The sequence below is a fragment of the Pelecanus crispus genome, chromosome 21 (assembly GCF_030463565.1).
Source record: "Pelecanus crispus isolate bPelCri1 chromosome 21, bPelCri1.pri, whole genome shotgun sequence".
Lineage (NCBI taxonomy): Eukaryota > Metazoa > Chordata > Aves > Pelecaniformes > Pelecanidae > Pelecanus > Pelecanus crispus.
In genome coordinates, this window is record NC_134663.1 from 2,619,504 (window position 1) to 2,634,699 (window position 15,196).

The window sequence follows — 15,196 nt, forward strand, 5'->3', positions numbered from 1 at the left end:
CACCGGAAAAGCTGGATCTGCCTTTGCCCTGGCCCGCAGCCGCTCCGTGCCTCAGTTTCCCCATGGCCGGGGCCGCGCTCACCCCCTGCGCCCCAGGCAGCCGCTCTCCGGGGTGGGCGCACAGCCGGGCTTTGCACCCCAGGGTGGGGGATGCACGGGTGCGGCGGGTGCCGTTGGCGGCACCGGGAGCCGGGGGATGCTTCGAGGAGGGTGGGTGGGTGGGTGCACCCCGGTGCGAGCCCCGCGGGGAGCAGCGGTGCCATGGCGGGCACGTGTCCGAGCCGTGGCAACCGCGGGGCTGCCAACGCGCCCGCCGCCCCCCACGCGCCTGCGTGCATGGGCGCACGCCCACGGCGGCTCACACACGCGTGCCCACGGCCGCCCACGCGCACACCCCCCCCCCCCCCCCCCAACACCGGCATCGCAAACACCAGCACGCCGGTGCAAACACCGCTCGGCACCCGTGGGCGCATCCACCCTGCGCGTGGGCACGCTCCCACGGCCACCCGCACCCGGGCACGCTCCCACGGCCACCCGCGCACCCCTGCCGTGTGCGCAGAGCCCGGGGGTGCCGGCGGGCGGGCGCAGCACACGCCGGCATTTCGTGGCAGGGCACTCGCTTGCCCCCGCAGCCCTGCGGCGAGCTGCACCATGCACCCCAGCCTCCCCCCGGCACCCCGGTGCTGGGTGGCCAGCAGAACCCCCCCCCCCCAAATGGGTGTCACCCCAAGTGCATCCCACCCCGCCGTCCTCGGGCACAGCAAAAGGTCACCGCTTCGGGGACATCGTGCCAGCCCGCTGCCCCATTCCCGTGCCCGGCGGTGGCGCGGGGGCTCTCACCCTGCTGCATCCTGCACCGGGGGGGTTTGCAGCCGGACCGTGATGCCCCGTGTCCCCGCGTCCCACCAAGCCACCCTTGCCCATCAGCCGATGCCATTGGGAGGTCGCAGCCTCCACCACGCTCGCCCATCAGCACGACGCCGGTGAGGGCCTTACCTGGCCGTGCCGGGGGGCTGCCGGGGTGCGGTGGGATGCGGTGGGATGCGGTTAGGGCAGCGGGGCAGGGCGAGGCAGGGCAAGGCAGGGCAGGCAGCCCCGGCGGGGCTGAGCAGAGCGCGAAGGGCAGAGGATGCCGGCGAGAGCGCGGTGGCCGGCGGTACCCGACGATGCCGCGCTGCTGCTTGCGGCTGCTGCGACTGGGATCCTCCCAGCCAGCTCGGAAATAGCAAACACCCTCCAGAGGAGGGAAAAAAATGAAGGGGAGAAAAAAAAAAAAAAAGAGACCGAAAAAAGGGGGGGGGGGGGGGTAATATCTAAGCAGCTTGGAGGGGGGGGTGGGAAAAAAAAAAAAACCCTTCCTTCTTCTGCCAATCGGGTGGCGGGTTGTGCAGGGCGTCAGGTGATGGAGGCAGCGCGGCTCCTGCCTGCTGCTGCCTGCTGCTGCCTGCGGGGCGAGCGGGCGGCTGTGGGTGCAGCCTGTGGGTGCAGCCTGTGGGTGCAGCCTGTGGGTGGGGTGGTGGGCAGTGCCTGCCTCAGCACCCCCGTTTTTGGGGGGGGGGGGGGGGGGGCTGTCCCGCCCCCGGCACAACCTGGGGACGCACACGCATGCACGCACACACCCCCCCCTCAGCCCCCCAAAATGGGGTGCACTGGCTGCGGGCACCCACGCGGGACCCCCATGGGAAACATGGGTGCAAAGCCCGGGGGGGGGGCGGAGGGGCTTGCTGTGTTTGCTGCTGGTGATGTGGGGGGCAACTTTGGGGATGGCGAGGTTTTTTTGGGGTGGGCGGCGAGCACCCCCCGAAAAAAACCTCATTGCCCCCCCAGACCTCCGAGGGTGTGGGGTGCCCACGCATGCTCCCCCCGTGGGGCTGTAGGCTGGTTGGGTCCCCCCCGGGCTGCAGGGGACCCTGGGGGGGTGGCTGCAGCCCAGGAAGCCGGGGGGGTTCAAATGAAGGGGTGGGTGACCCCCCCAGTGTCCCCCCACAGTGTCCCCCTGCACCGCCCACTGTGCCCCGTCCCAAGAGCCGGGCACTGCCCGCCACAAAGATGGCGCCGCCACCTTCCTCATGGGGGCTGGTCAGTGCCAAGCACAAAGATGGCGGCTCATTGGCCAGCCTGGCGCGCCCTCAATAAAAATGGCGGCAGCGGCCTCCTTCCGGGAAGGCCGGGTCGCACGACACGCATGCGCAGTGGGGCCGCGAGCCGGTGGTTGCCCGGGCAGGGTAAGGGGCGGCGTGGCGAGGTGTGGGGGGGGAGGGGAGCGGACCGGGAGTGGATGCGAGTGGGTCCGGGGGGTGCGGGGACGTGTGAGCACCCTGGAGAGGGGGTGCGGGTGGGTCCGGGGGGGGTGAGCAACCTGGGGAGGGGGTGCGAGTGGGTCCGGGGGGAGTGTGGGGGGTGAGCACCCTGGGGAGGGGGTGCGAGTGGGTCCGGGGGGTGCGTGGGGGGGGTGAGCAGCCTGGGGAGGGGGTGCGAGTGGGTCCGGGGGGGGTGAGCACCCTGGAGAGGGGGTGCGGGTGGGTCTGGGGGGGTACAGGGGGGACTGAACCCCCTGGGGAGGGGGTGTGAGTGGGTCTGGGGGTACAGGGGGGACTGAACCCCCTGGGGAGGGGGTGTGAGTGGGTCCGGGGGGGGTGAGCACCCTGGGGAGGGGGTGTGAGTGGGTCTGGGGGGTACAGGGGGGACTAAACCCCCTGGGGAGGGGGTGTGAGTGGGTCCGGGGGGGGTGAGCACCCTGGAGAAGGGGTGTGAGTGGGTCTGGGGGGTACAGGGGGGACTAAACCCCCTGGGGAGGGGGTGTGAGTGGGTCTGGGGGGTACAGGAGGGACTGAACCCCCTGGGGAGGGGGGTGTGAGTGGGTCTGGGGGGTACAGGGGGGACTGAACCCCCTGGGGAGGGGGTGTGAGTGGGTCCGGGGGGGGTGAGTCCCCTGGGGAGGCGCTGTGAGTGGGTCTGGGGATGCAGGGGGGGTGCTGAGCCCTCTGGGGATAGGGTGCAAGTGGGTCCTGGGGGGGTGAGTCCCCTGGGGAGGGGGTGTGAGTGGGTCGGGGGGGGTGAGCACAGTGGGGAGGGGGTGCGAGTGGTTCCTGGGGGTGCAGGGGGGGGTGAGCAGCCTGGGGTGGGTGCTGGGCCGGGTGCCCCTGACTGTCGTCGTCCGTGTCATCCCCGTCCCATCATCGTCCCCCCCCCCCGCCCCCGCAGAGCCAGGCCGAAGATGGCGGAGGGGGGCTCGGGCGACACCGGCTCGCCGGGCAGCCTGCGCCCGGGGCTCCCTGGGGCACGGGGGCTGCTGGGCAGGCGGGCGGCCGCCCCCTCCCTCACCCCTGGGCGCCTGCCCTCCATCCGCTCCCGAGACCTCACCCTGGGAGGCGTGAAGAAGGTGGGTACCCTGGGGAGGGCCCCTCAAACCCGACCCTTTCGGGGTGACCCTGCGTCCTGCCCCATCGCTTGGGGTGTGGGTGCTTGGGGACCCCCACGGCGCCGGTGGGGTGCGAGGAGGGGGCTCCAGGAGCGGCAGCCACTGACTCTGGAGGAGCTGGTCCGTGCGGGACGTGTCCAGGTCCCCAGCCGCCTCCTCCAGCCCCGCGGCCGGTTTGGTTTCTGTTGCTTATCTCGGCTCGTGCAGTGACTTGTCCCTCTGCTCTCGTTTGCAGAAAACCTTCACCCCCAACATAATTAGCAGGAAGATCAAGGAAGAGTAAGTGGCCTCGTAAGCATTTTCATGGGGCGTGGAGGCGGTTTTGCCAGCAGGTGCCTGCGCGGTGGGGTCTCGGTGGACGAAACGTGCCCTGAGATGGAGAGCCGGTGGCAGGGTGGGGGTGACAGCCACCTCCCCGCTCCCCAGGCCCAGAGAGGATGTCTCCGTCAAGAAGGAGAAGAAGGAGCGGGACCGGGACCGGCAGCGCGATGGGCACGGCCGGGGCCGGGGCCGGCCCGAGGTTATCCAGTCCCACTCCATCTTCGAGCAGGGTCCTGCTGAAATGATGAAGAAGAAAGGTAACGGGAGCTGCCCCCCTTCCTGGGGCGGGGGTCTCAGGGACATCCCACCAGCTCAGGGCTCACCCCGGGGCTGCTCCCCAATCCCCAGCAGGCTCCTGGGACAAGACAGTGGACATGTCGGACTTTGGCCCTTCCCACATCATCAACATCAAGAAGGAGAAGAGGGAGACGGACGAGGAGACGAAGCAGATCCTGCGGATGCTGCAGAAGGACGATGTGAGTGGGACCAGGCGGAGGGGGTGGCATTGGTGCCACCGGGCCGGTGCTGAGCGTCCCCTCTCCTGTCCCCACAGTTCCTCGACGACCCGGGGCTGAAGAACGACATCCGTAACAAGCCGGTGCAGCTGCCGCTGGCCCACTCGGGCTGGCTCTTCAAGGAGGAGGCGGCGGAGCAGGAGGACGCCCAGCCCTGGCTGCCCAGCCCCAAAGAGGAGAAGATGGAGCTGGACCCGCCGGCGGTGAAAGGTGTGCTGGGGTGGGGGGGGATCCCAGCAGGCAGGGGCTGGGGGCGCTTCCCCCGCTCCCCGTGCCCACCCGCCGCCTCTCACTCCCAGTGAAAGAAGAGCCGTGCGACGAGGACCCCCCGCCCAAGCCGGCGCAAAGCAAGGGACCCCCCGGTTTCCCCCGGGACGTGTCGGTGGCTGAGCTGCTGCAGCAGCTGAGCCTGTCGGCCGAGGAGGAGCTGCTCTTCCTGCAGCTGCCCGACACACTGCCTGGCCAGCCACCCACCCAGGATACCAAACCCATCAAGACAGAGCTGCAAAACGAGGAAGGGCAAGTGATGGTGGTGAAGCAGGAGAAGAGTCAGGTAGGGGCTCGGGGCGGTGGGGTGGGGTGCAGCAGGGTGATGTCCCATCCCCCCCCACAAATCCCGCCCTATCCCTTGGCAGGAGGCGAGGCAGGCGGAGAATACCTGCACCCTGGCCGACCTCCCCGAGGGGCAGGTGGGGAAACTGCTCATCCGCAAATCTGGGAAGGTGCAGCTGGTGCTGGGCAAGGTGACCCTGGACGTGACCATGGGGACTCCCTGCTCCTTTCTGCAGGTAGGGGGGGGGCTGGGGACCTGGTTTGGGGGGGCTGCACCCCAAGATAGCCGCTGGGGGGGGTCCCTAGGACCGTCGGGGAGTAGCAGGGTTGTGCTGGCCCTTAGGTGACGGGGTCGGCAGCCCAGCCCTGGGGCGGTGGGGGAAGGAGCCCGCTCTTGTCCCCAGGGCGTGGGGCCACTTCCAGGCTTAGCCCCCCGTAGCGGGCAGGGACCTCGGCCCTTCTCCCACCGCGGTTAAAGGGTTTCCCGTGGGAGCGGGCTGCTCACGGGCGTTTCTCCCCTCTGGAAAAGGAGCTGGTGTCCGTCGGCATCGGGGACAACCGGACGGGCGAGATGATCGTCCTGGGCCATGTGAAGCACAAGCTGGTCTGTTCCCCGGACTTCGAGGCGCTGCTGGAGCACCGGCACCGGTAGCCCCAGGGGGGGCCCAGCCCCACGCCCGCAGCTTCTGGGGACAATCCCTGTACAGCTTGGGGACCCTGCAGCGCCCGGCTCTGCCCTCGGCCCCTCCGACCTTGCCTTCGTGATGTGGAGAGGTGTCTTCTGCGGGTGTGGGCGCAGGGCCGGCTCCTGCCTCCTTCCCCGCCCTCCAGCGGAGCAGCACCGGGGCTGGGGGCTCCGGTTCTGTCCCCCAGACCCACTGCCCACCCTGCGCGCAACAAGCAAGGGCTGTGGCTGCCTACATCTCACAGATTTCTGGATGTGCGGGACCCTGGTGTCCCCCCCGGCTCTCCAGCACGGGCACGTGCTGGGGAGAGCAGGACACACGCCTGTGGGGAGAAACGTGGAATAAAACCCTCTTTTTTCCCTCTGCGTGGGGCTGCTCAGTCTCCTCCCGTCTCCTCCGTGGTGCCACCAGCCGCCTCCACCCCGAGCCGCCAGCCCATCTGGTTGCCACCAACCCCTGGGGCTGTGGCCCCGGTGTGGCACGCTCGGTGCTGGCACGTGGGGCTGTGTCCTTGGCCGCTTACCCGCCCAGCGCTCCCTTGGGAGAGCCGGGGGGGGGGTCTCCATGCCATGTTAGGGCTTGGGGGGCAGAACCCCGGCTTCTCTGGGCCCCCAGGGCTGTGCCAGGGGGCAGAGCACCCCGAGGAGCTGGGTCCTGCAGGCAGCATCTCCCTGCTCCATGCCGAGGAAGCAGCGTGGAGGGGGTGTGGGACCCCCGGGGACCAGTGTTGGGACCCCCGGGGACCAGTGTTGGCCCTGGGCTCTGCTGCAGCACGGGGCCGGGGGGCAGTGAGCGCCCACTGCCCCATCCCCATCATGGCGGCGGGGGGCTGTGTGCCTTGGGGGGGGACAGCATCGCCCAGCTGGCCGCCATTTTGAAACCAAACCCCCCCTGCGTGCCCCCTGTGCAGAGCGGGGCTGGGGCTACAACTTGCCCCCCTGCCCCAGCCCACCTTGGCCCCCCACCGCCCCCGCCCTGGCTCCGCCCCCTCTCCTGCCCTGGCTCCGCCCCCGCTCTGGCCCCGCCCCTGCCCTGCCCTGGCTCCGCCCCCTCCCCGGCCCCGTCCCCTCTCCCGTCTTGCCCCGCCCCCTCCTGCTCTGGCCCCGCCCCCTCCTGCTCTGGCCCCGCCCCCGCGGCGGGCGCTGTCCGCGGTGCTGAAGCCCCTCCTGTGCTGGGCTCCTCCCCCCGAGGGGCGTGGCCAGCGAGCTGCCCAATGAGAGGGCGGGTGGGCGGAGCCGCGCCTGCGTAGTGAGGAGGCGGCGGCGTGCTCGGCGCTGCCGGCGGCCTCCTCGACGGGGCGGCTATGGAGCCCTTCCGCCCCTTCCGCCTGCCGGGCCCCGGCTCCGGCTCCGGCTCGGTCTCCGCCTCCGCTCCCCCGGGCAGGCTGCGGGGGCTCTCGGGCCGCGCCCAGCGCCTGCCCCAGCCCCAGCCCTGCCCGCCGGAGCCCCGGCCCGCCCTGGCGCCGCTCTCCGCCCTGCTGTGCGGCCTGGGCCTGGGCGAGCGGCCCTGCCCCTCCCTGGAGTCCGGGGACTGGCCCCTCGGTAGGTGCTTGTGCCCCGGCGGGGCCCGGCCAGGCCCCCCGCTGCCGCTCACCCTGCCCTCTCCTCCCCGCAGGCCGTGGCACCACTGGTGCAGTGGAGGCCCTGGCGCGGCACAGCCCGGCGGCGAAGGAGGATGAGGGGGCGGCCGCGTTCCCCACACGCAGGCGGTGAGTGCCCCCCGTCCCCTCTCTTCCGTCAGCCCCTCTGATGGTTTAATCAGCGACCCCAGTGCCAGCGGGCTGGGGGACGCTCTGCAAGTGATGCCGTTGGCGTGACCGAGCTGGTGCCCACGCTGGCTCTACTCCCTTGCTGGCACGGTGCTGCAGCCGGCTTGGCGTCTTACTGCCAAAAATTGGTGTTTTGAGCATCTCCAGGCAGGGAGCGCCCACTGTGTGTGGGGTGTGAGTGGGGGGACGCAGCTGCCAGAGGAGGGGATTGTAGGGGGGTTGCACCAGGGGGATTTGGGGGCCATCGCTGGGGGTTCACAGCCCGGATGCTGCTGGCGCGTGCCGGGGCTCACCTCTGCCCATGCCGGGGACCCAGGATCCTGTGGCAAGGCAGAGGGGACGCGCTGCCCAGCCCCCCCGAGAGAGACCCCGCTGCGCTATCCCGTGGGAAGCCCTGCGCTGCTGCTGCGCCCGCCCTGCGCCCACCGGGACTCCGGCCCTCCCTGCTGTCCACACCTGCCCCAGGGACTCCCCCGGATGCCGGCAGACCGTAAGTGAAGCATTAGCAAGCCCCAGCCCCGTGTTTTGGGGTCCGAGCACCGGCTGGGGTCGCGCCTGGCCACCCTGCCTCTGGCCCATCTCTCCTAGGGCACCGGGGACAAAGCCAGTGGCGAAGGGAACCGCCTTAGCCGTGGGGCTGAACTCGGTTAAAATCCACTGCCAGAACGAAGCCGTCTACCAGTACCACGTTACCTTCAGGTATTGGCGTGGGCACGGGGGGCTGGGCTCTCCCGCAGCCCCTCGAAGCGGGGGTGTACCTGGGCAGAGCCCTCCCCATCTCTCCTTCCTTCCCCCATCCTGGTAGCCACTAGATGGAGCGGCCGGCGCGGCCACGGTGCCTGCGGGCAGAGCTGCTGCAGGGCAGCAAAGCAAATGAGCTCCGTTTTTTTTCCTCCTCGTGGGATTTTTGGGGTCCTGAGTGGGGCTCTGGCTGTGGGGCAGAGGAGGGTTAAAAGACCGAGGACTTAAGTGGTGGCGGGTGATGCGTCCCTGTCTCTGGCAGCCCTGAGGTGGAGTGCAGGAGCATGCGCTTCGCTATGCTGAAGGAGCAGCGGGCAGTGACAGGGGACGTGACCGCGTTCGACGGCTCCATCCTCTACCTGCCCATCCAGCTCCCCCAGGTAAGGGGCGACGTGATCTGCGCCAGGCTGAGGTTGTTTTAGCCAATTTGGGGGCACGGGGATGCCCCCCCGGGTCTCCAGTCCACAGGCTGGGTAGGAGAGCATCCCTCCCGCCCCGGCTAACGTGCCATCTCGCCCCGCAGCCTGTCAGCGTGAAGGCTCAGAGGAGGAGCGACGGGGAGGAGATCACCATCACCATCCAGATAACCAAGGTCCTCGAGCCCAGCTCGGATCTCTGCGTCCCTTTTTACAACGTGGTTTTCCGGAGGTGAGGGATGGCGGAGACCCTCCCCGAACTCCAGGGAGGAGACCCTCTTCCTCCTCCCTCTGAGCCTGAGCCCATCCTGCTTCTATTTTTGTTTCCTAGGGTGATGAGAATATTAGGCATGAAGCTTGTTAGGAGAAATTTCTTTGAACCTGCCCAGGCCACCATATTACAGCATTACAGGTGGGTGGTGGACGCAGTTTTCTCCTGCTGCCGCTCAGGCGCATGGGTGCGAGCTGGGGATCTCCCTGTCCCCCCGGCAGTAGCGTGAGGCTGGAAATTCAGAAGTGTCTGCCAGGTCAGCTCTCTTAGCCAGCTCTGGTTTAGCCTGACCTCAGAGCTCCTGTTTTCTGCAGTGCAATCCAGGGTTATTAGCTGAAAGCTGGCAGCCAGCTGGGAAATAAATCCCCATGTGTTTTGAGCGCTCCTTGGCGAGTGGGATGGCTGCCCGGCTCCTCTGGCAGCGCCGTGCAGGCGGCTCCGGTTTTAACTCAGGCGCCGTTGGGCATCTTCCCCTCTGGGCACAGGCTGCAGATTTGGCCAGGATACTCTGTCAGCATCCGGAAGAAGGACGGCGGCCTCTTCCTCTTGGTCGACGCCATCCACAAAGTCATCCGCAGCGATTCTGTCCTGAATTTCATGTAAGAGAAGGGAAAAAGCCTGGAGGAGCCCTGCGGGCTTTAGGGATGAGGGTGGTTTTCCGGTAGCTGCATGTCCGGGACTGGCTCTTGGCAAGGGCATTGCCAGCCCTGATCGCTGGGCCCGTGGCCACTGGCACTGTTTGGCAAAAGGCGTTTTATTTTTGGGGTAGCAGGAGCAGGGAGCATCATGGTGAGCCTCTCCTCCTCCCTCTCCCCCTGCCGCAGGCACACCATCTACAAGCAAGGCCTCAGCAGCTTCCAGGACGAGTGCACCAAGCAGCTGGTGGGCAGCGTGGTCATCACCCGCTACAACAACCGCACCTACCGCATCGACGACATCGACTGGAGCAAGACCCCGAGGGACAGTTTCACCCTGGCCAGCGGCGAGGAGATCACCTTTGTGGACTACTACAGGTAGGGATCTGCCGGCACATCCCTTGGCATGAGCGTTTGTGGGGAAGGGCTTGATGCCTGGCTCTGACACAAGGTGGGGGAGCAGGAGCGGGAACATCTTTCCCGGTGCCATCTCCCTGCTGTTTTTTTCAGCAAAACCTACGGGATCACCATCAGGGAGCTGGATCAGCCGTTGCTTGTCCACAGGCCCAGGGAAAAACAGACACCGCAGGGGAGGGTGAGCCAGGCACGGAGGCCTGGGGAGGGGAAATTGAGAGACCCACAGTCTTTCCTCGGCTCCTCAAGGCCCCGTCCTGCCCGTAGCTGGGAGGTCAGGGGCTTGCAGCCCCCTCGGGGTGCTGACAGTGCCTGTCCCCATCCCTGCAGAGTCGGCTGGACATGGTACTGCTCGTGCCGGAGCTCGCCTTCATGACCGGGGTCCCCAACATAAAGAAGGACAGTCGAATGGTGAAGGTCAGAGCGTGTTTGCATCTGACAGTCCCTGCTCACCCGAGCCAGCGTTGCCCGGTTTGGAGAGCTGAGCCCCAGCCAGGCACTGCTGGGGGGAGCTCGGAGCCCCCCCTCCCTGTCGCACCCGGGGGTTCCCCAACCCACCTCCTCCCACATGCCCACTGCAGGACGTGATGCGGGAGATGCTGCAGAGCCCCAGGCAGCACTACGCGCGTCTCACCAGCCTCCTGTGCAGGATCAAGGACAGCCCGGAGGCCTCGGGGGAGCTGATGCGCTGGGGGCTCAGCCTGGACCCGGACATCCACAGGGTAAGGGCTGTGGGGGGTCCAGGCTCCGAGCTCCCCCCTTCCCCGGGAACGGAGGCGATGGCTGCGCCGTGGCGGCACTGGAGCTGCCATGGGTTTCTGCTCCGTTTAGACCCAGGGCCGAGTCCTGCCCGCAGAGAGGATCAACCTGCGGCATAGCTCCTTCATCCCTGCCGAGGACCTGACCTGGAACAAGGAGGTCATGCGAGAAGCCTCCATCTCGGCGGTGAGCCCTGGGCTCGGCCCTTGCAACAACATCCCCTTGTTTGAAAACTGGGATGGGTTTGCTTAGTGCTGGCATCCCGTCTGTCCCGCTCCCGTCTGAGCTTGTTCGAGCTTAAAACCTTTCCTTTATTTATGTTGGCTTTATGCTTCAGACTGTTTTTTCTAAGGAGGTTAGAGGTACGTGGCCGCAGTGGCTGCTTTCCCACCTCCTCTTGGAGTGGCCGAAGGCTTTCAGGTTGCAGGAATCGCATGATGTCATGTGTCGTTTAGGTTCTCTTGGGCCCCTTTCCCTCTCCCAAATTTCCCCGCTGCACTGCAGGGCCAGGAGCTGTGTGGTTCGGCGGCCACGGCCCCGAGGCAAGGGCTGTCCTCGCTTCCCTCCTAGATCTCCATGAATTACTGGCTGCTGGTTTACCCGAAGCGCCTGCAGGGCCTGGCGAAGGATCTGGTGGCTGCCATGGAGAGCGTCTGCGGCCCCATCGGCATGCATGTCAGCCCTCCCGCTTTGGTGGAGCTGAAGGACGACCGCATCGAGACCTACGCCAAGACCATCCGAAGCGTTTTGGGTAGTGAGGTGAGGAAGGGGGCTCGGGGCCAGGGGGAATAACACGGATTAGCAAGAAGTTAACGCGGGTGCCGGGGAGGGCTGTGCAGCCGCTAGGTCTTCTCGGATCCCAGTGCATCCTGATGCTCGCGCGTCGCCCTCCTCTGCTCTGCTTCCCCATAGGACAAGGTGCAGCTGCTCCTGTGCATCATCTCCAGCAGCCGGGAGGATTTGTACGCGGCCATCAAGAAGCTTTGCTGCGTGCAGACCCCGGTGCCCTCCCAGGTAGGCAAGGGGCTCGGCAGACGGGAACCCACCAGCACGGGGAAGCCGTGGGCTTCTCCAGCCTTGCTTTTCCCTGTTTTTTTTTTTTTTTATTCCCCTCCGCACAGGTCATCAACGCGCAGTCCCTCACGGGCCAGCTGGGCAAGATGAGGAGCGTGGTCCAGAAAGTCCTGCTGCAGATGAACTGCAAGCTGGGCGGCGAGCTCTGGGGGGTCGACATCCCCCTGGTAAGGCGGGCAAAACCCCTTGGCGTGTGCGTGCGATGAGTTTGCAAGCTCCGGGGGCGTAAAATGTTGTGGTTGTGGGCTTTCCTCTGGGGATGGGGATGAACCATCTGCAGAATTGGGGTTGGTGTCTCCGTTTTGTGCGTGCCATGTCCCTTGCAGCTGGAGGGATCTGGGCAGGGCAGCCCGGAGGTGTCTTGACTTATCCCTAACTCCCCCCTGCCTTTTTTTCCCCCCCTTCAACAGAAACAGCTGATGGTTATCGGCATGGACGTCTACCACGGCCACCGGAAAGGGATGCGCTCTGTCATCGGCTTCGTGGCCAGCATGAATCAGTACGTGGTGCCCAGGGAGGGAAGGCTTTCCTCCTGCTCCACCCTGGGGATGCGGGGGGGGGTCCCACGCCAGCATCGCTGCTGCCTCCCCATTGCTGGGAAAGGGGTGAAGCCGATGCCTTCCCCGACTGCTGCGCTCAGCAAGGTCTCTGCCAGCGTGTTTACGTTGGGCGTCGCTGGCCGCCGGCACGGGCAGCGGCGACCTTTGGCGCGCTCTCGGCACCGTATCGCTGGGAAAGACGCCGCGAGCGCCCAGCCGGGGTCGGTTTCGGTTGCACAACGGCTCGGTGGACTTTGGCTGGCGAGGTGGGTGCCTGATGCTCGTCCCCTCTCCATCCCCAGCGTCCTCACCAAGTGGTATTCCAGGGTGGTCTTCCAAATGCCTCACCAGGAGATCGCCGACAGCCTGCGGCTCTGCCTGGCCGATGCCCTCCAGCACTTCCACGAGGTGAGGCCAAACCCCCAGCCCGGCGCTGTCAAAAAACCCCAAAACCCTCCCATGGTTTAATGTCTCCGCAAAGCAAGGGAAAAACACCCCAAACCTGTCAGCCCGAGTGCGTGCGAGCAAGCAAACACCCTTGGCAGCCTTTGGACTGGACGTGGCAGCCGCAGCCGTGCACAGCCCGGGAGGCTCGCCCTTATCTCAGGAACGTGCGAACCCGCCTCGAGGATTAGTTTGCACTGGGGGAAGTGCCACGTTACGCCTCTGCTCGTATCGGCATCGAACTGCTGAGCACTGTCCTCTCGTCCCGTGGCCTCGGCGTGAGAAAAGCAGCATGCGATGGGGCGGGGGGCCGGGACCCGTCGCAGCGGGGTCCCGCTCTTGGGATTTTTCCACCCCTCTGAGGGCGCTGGAGAAGAACCCCTAAAAATTGGAACTCTTGCCCGCGGGCAGGATTAGTGCAAACGCTGCATCTCTCTGCCCTGCCAACCCTGCTGAAACCTGCTTTGTAATGTATTTGCTGGGGCTGAGTATAGTTAGGGGCTTTCCGCAAAGCTCGAGGGTGATGGGTTGGATTCCCGGGCTGCGAGACCGCTGAATCGTCAGCCCTGGAGAGCCGGTGGGCATCTAGCGCCCGGCTTCTCACGAGGGCGTGCATCTCCCCCTGCCAGCCAGTCCTGACGTGGGGGGTGAACAAAAAAAGCCAGTGAATTCTTGCAATTTCTGCTTCCCCAGATGAACCACTGCTTGCCCAAGAAGATAGTCGTGTACAGGGACGGCGTGTCTGACAGCCAGCTTGACACCGTGCTCAAGTACGAGATCCCGCAGATGCAGAAGTGCTTCGACACCTTTGAGAACTACCAGCCCAGCATGGTGGTCATGGTGGTGCAGAAGCAAATCAGCACCAACTTCTACACGCTCACAGCAGAGCAGTTCGTGTCCCCTCCTCCCGGGACGGTTATCGACCACAACGGTCACCAGCTCGGACTGGTGAGTGGCAGCGGCAGCGACGCCGGCTGCTTTCGGGAGAGCTGCGTGGGGTGCAAAAACCACCTTGTGTGCAGAAAAGCCCTTGTGTGTGCAGCAGAAAAGCCCCCGTGTGTGCAAAAAAATCCCCCCGTGTGTGCAACAAAAAACCCCCTTGTGTGCAAAACACCCTCTTGTGTGCAAGAAAAGCTAACCAACCTTGCCCGTCCCTCCTTGCAGGCAGGATTTCTTTCTGCTGGCGCACCGCTCTCGCCAGGGCTGCAGCATCCCCACGCGCTACGTCTGCGTGCTGAACACGGCCAACCTCAGCTGCGAGCACCTGCAGAGGTGAGGGCAGGCTTTCCTCAGCCCCCCCCGGCATCCTGCAGCCCGAGGACCTGCATCCCACCCCCCTAAATCTGGGGATTTTTGCAAAACGGTCCCCTGGAGCTAGCGGGGAGGGCAGCAGGTACCTGTGCGGGCACCACGCTGAGCCTGCTGGTCGTGCTGGGTTAGGTGGGGGGACTTGACAGCAGGTGAGGAAGAGGAGGAGGATGGCTTCTGTTCTGCCTCCGCTCTGGGCACGAACTGATTGCACGGGCGATAAAGGAAATCCTGTCGCCCAGCGCTGGCCTGGGTGGCCTTGCGGAGCTGCCGCGAGTTCAAACGCGGCGCAGACGGCACCCGGGTAATTAACGTAATCAGCCGCTCTGGGTGCCCGGGCAGAGCCTGCCCTTTAACTTGTGCAATCAGGACGCAAACATCCCCGCGAGCGGGTTTGGCCCCGCGGCCTCGGCAGCCAGAGAGTCGCCGGCGCTGACCTGCCGCAGCACAGCGCTGCCTCGGGGAGCAGGATGCAGCCCCCGAGCGTGGATCCCGCCAGCGCCGGGATGCCGGGGAGCGCTGACACCTTCTCTCCTTGTCCCTCCCAGGTTGACTTTCAAGCTCTGTCACCTGTACTGGAACTGGCCAGGCACCGTCCGGGTCCCTGCCCCGTGCAAGTACGCGCACAAGCTGGCCTTCCTCTCGGGGCAGGTCCTGCACCACGAGCCCAGCGCCCAGCTCTGCGACAAGCTCTTCTTCCTATAGCCGGGGCGCTGGGCGACGGCGGGCGGGGGGCTACGGCGGGGTTCGGCTCCCCCGGCGCTGCCGTTAAGTCTCCTGCAAGAGGGGACTTCCTTTCCTTAAGTATGTTTGCTTTGGGTTTTGGTTTTTGTTTTTTAATTTATTTCCGCGCGTGGTTTCTTGGCTTTGTTTTTACCGTTTTACAATGATGCTCGGAAGCGTTCCAGCGTGGCAGCAAGGCCCCGGAACCGTGAGCTCCCGGGATTCATCTCCATGGGAATGATGCCGGAGCAAAACCCGGCTGCTGCGGGGCTGCCAGCCTCTGCCCGCTGCTTTCTTCAAAGGGTTTTGGATAAACGAGCGCAGGCTGCAGCTCGTCCCTCGCTTCTCCCCCTGCCCCATGCAGGTGCTGGATGCGAAAACCAAAGATTTCTGGTTTTTTGGTTTTCTTTCCCCCCCCCCCCCAGTTCCTTGCATTGCCATTGAGATCGCTGTTGGGTTGAAATTTTACTTGGCTTTTCAAGCTCCTGTTCAACTAAACCCCGTTCCAGTTCAGCTGGTTGTCACGTGCTTAAAGTCACTGGTTTTCCAAGGAGAAATCTTTTTTTTTTTTTTTTAAATTCTCTCAGGCTGATAGGAGAGCAGGTCGCT

General features: G+C 65.9%; 2 protein-coding genes across 3 annotated transcripts; both read left to right on the forward strand.

The window, feature by feature from the left end:
• Positions 1-3,217: 3,217 nt before the first annotated feature.
• Positions 3,218-5,477, forward strand: POLR3D (RNA polymerase III subunit D). 2 transcript variants are annotated; one of them, XM_075724048.1, is made up of 8 exons: positions 3,218-3,382; positions 3,657-3,700; positions 3,848-3,999; positions 4,091-4,218; positions 4,296-4,467; positions 4,557-4,810; positions 4,893-5,045; positions 5,339-5,477. In XM_075724048.1, the coding sequence occupies exons 1-8, from the start codon at positions 3,218-3,220 to the stop codon at positions 5,459-5,461; spliced, it is 1,191 nt and encodes a 396-aa protein (XP_075580163.1). In that variant the 3' UTR covers positions 5,462-5,477. The 2 variants fall into 2 exon arrangements, with proteins under 2 accessions (XP_075580163.1, XP_075580165.1); XM_075724050.1 differs by having other exon boundaries at positions 4,094-4,218.
• Positions 5,478-6,798: 1,321 nt separating this feature from the next.
• Positions 6,799-14,569, forward strand: PIWIL2 (piwi like RNA-mediated gene silencing 2). The gene is given in 22 exon segments (XM_075724195.1): positions 6,799-7,036; positions 7,110-7,203; positions 7,580-7,753; positions 7,852-7,962; positions 8,267-8,384; positions 8,528-8,652; positions 8,752-8,832; positions 9,177-9,290; positions 9,516-9,704; positions 9,837-9,921; positions 10,071-10,157; positions 10,322-10,462; positions 10,572-10,685; positions 11,070-11,258; positions 11,412-11,513; positions 11,621-11,740; positions 11,984-12,072; positions 12,415-12,520; positions 13,250-13,483; positions 13,485-13,504; positions 13,721-13,828; positions 14,413-14,569. Coding segments are annotated over 22 exon segments (2,796 nt in total).
• Positions 14,570-15,196: the final 627 nt, after the last annotated feature.

Bases quoted from the DNA above. Each gene is read 5' to 3' on its own strand.
- POLR3D (XM_075724048.1), top strand. From the start codon at position 3,218: ATGGCGGAGGGGGGCTCGGGCGACACCGGCTCGCCGGGCAGCCTGCGC. The intron at 4,000-4,090 runs GTAACGGGAGCT...CCCAATCCCCAG, and splicing joins TGAAATGATGAAGAAGAAAG to CAGGCTCCTGGGACAAGACA. The intron at 5,046-5,338 runs GTAGGGGGGGGG...CCTCTGGAAAAG, and splicing joins CTCCCTGCTCCTTTCTGCAG to GAGCTGGTGTCCGTCGGCAT.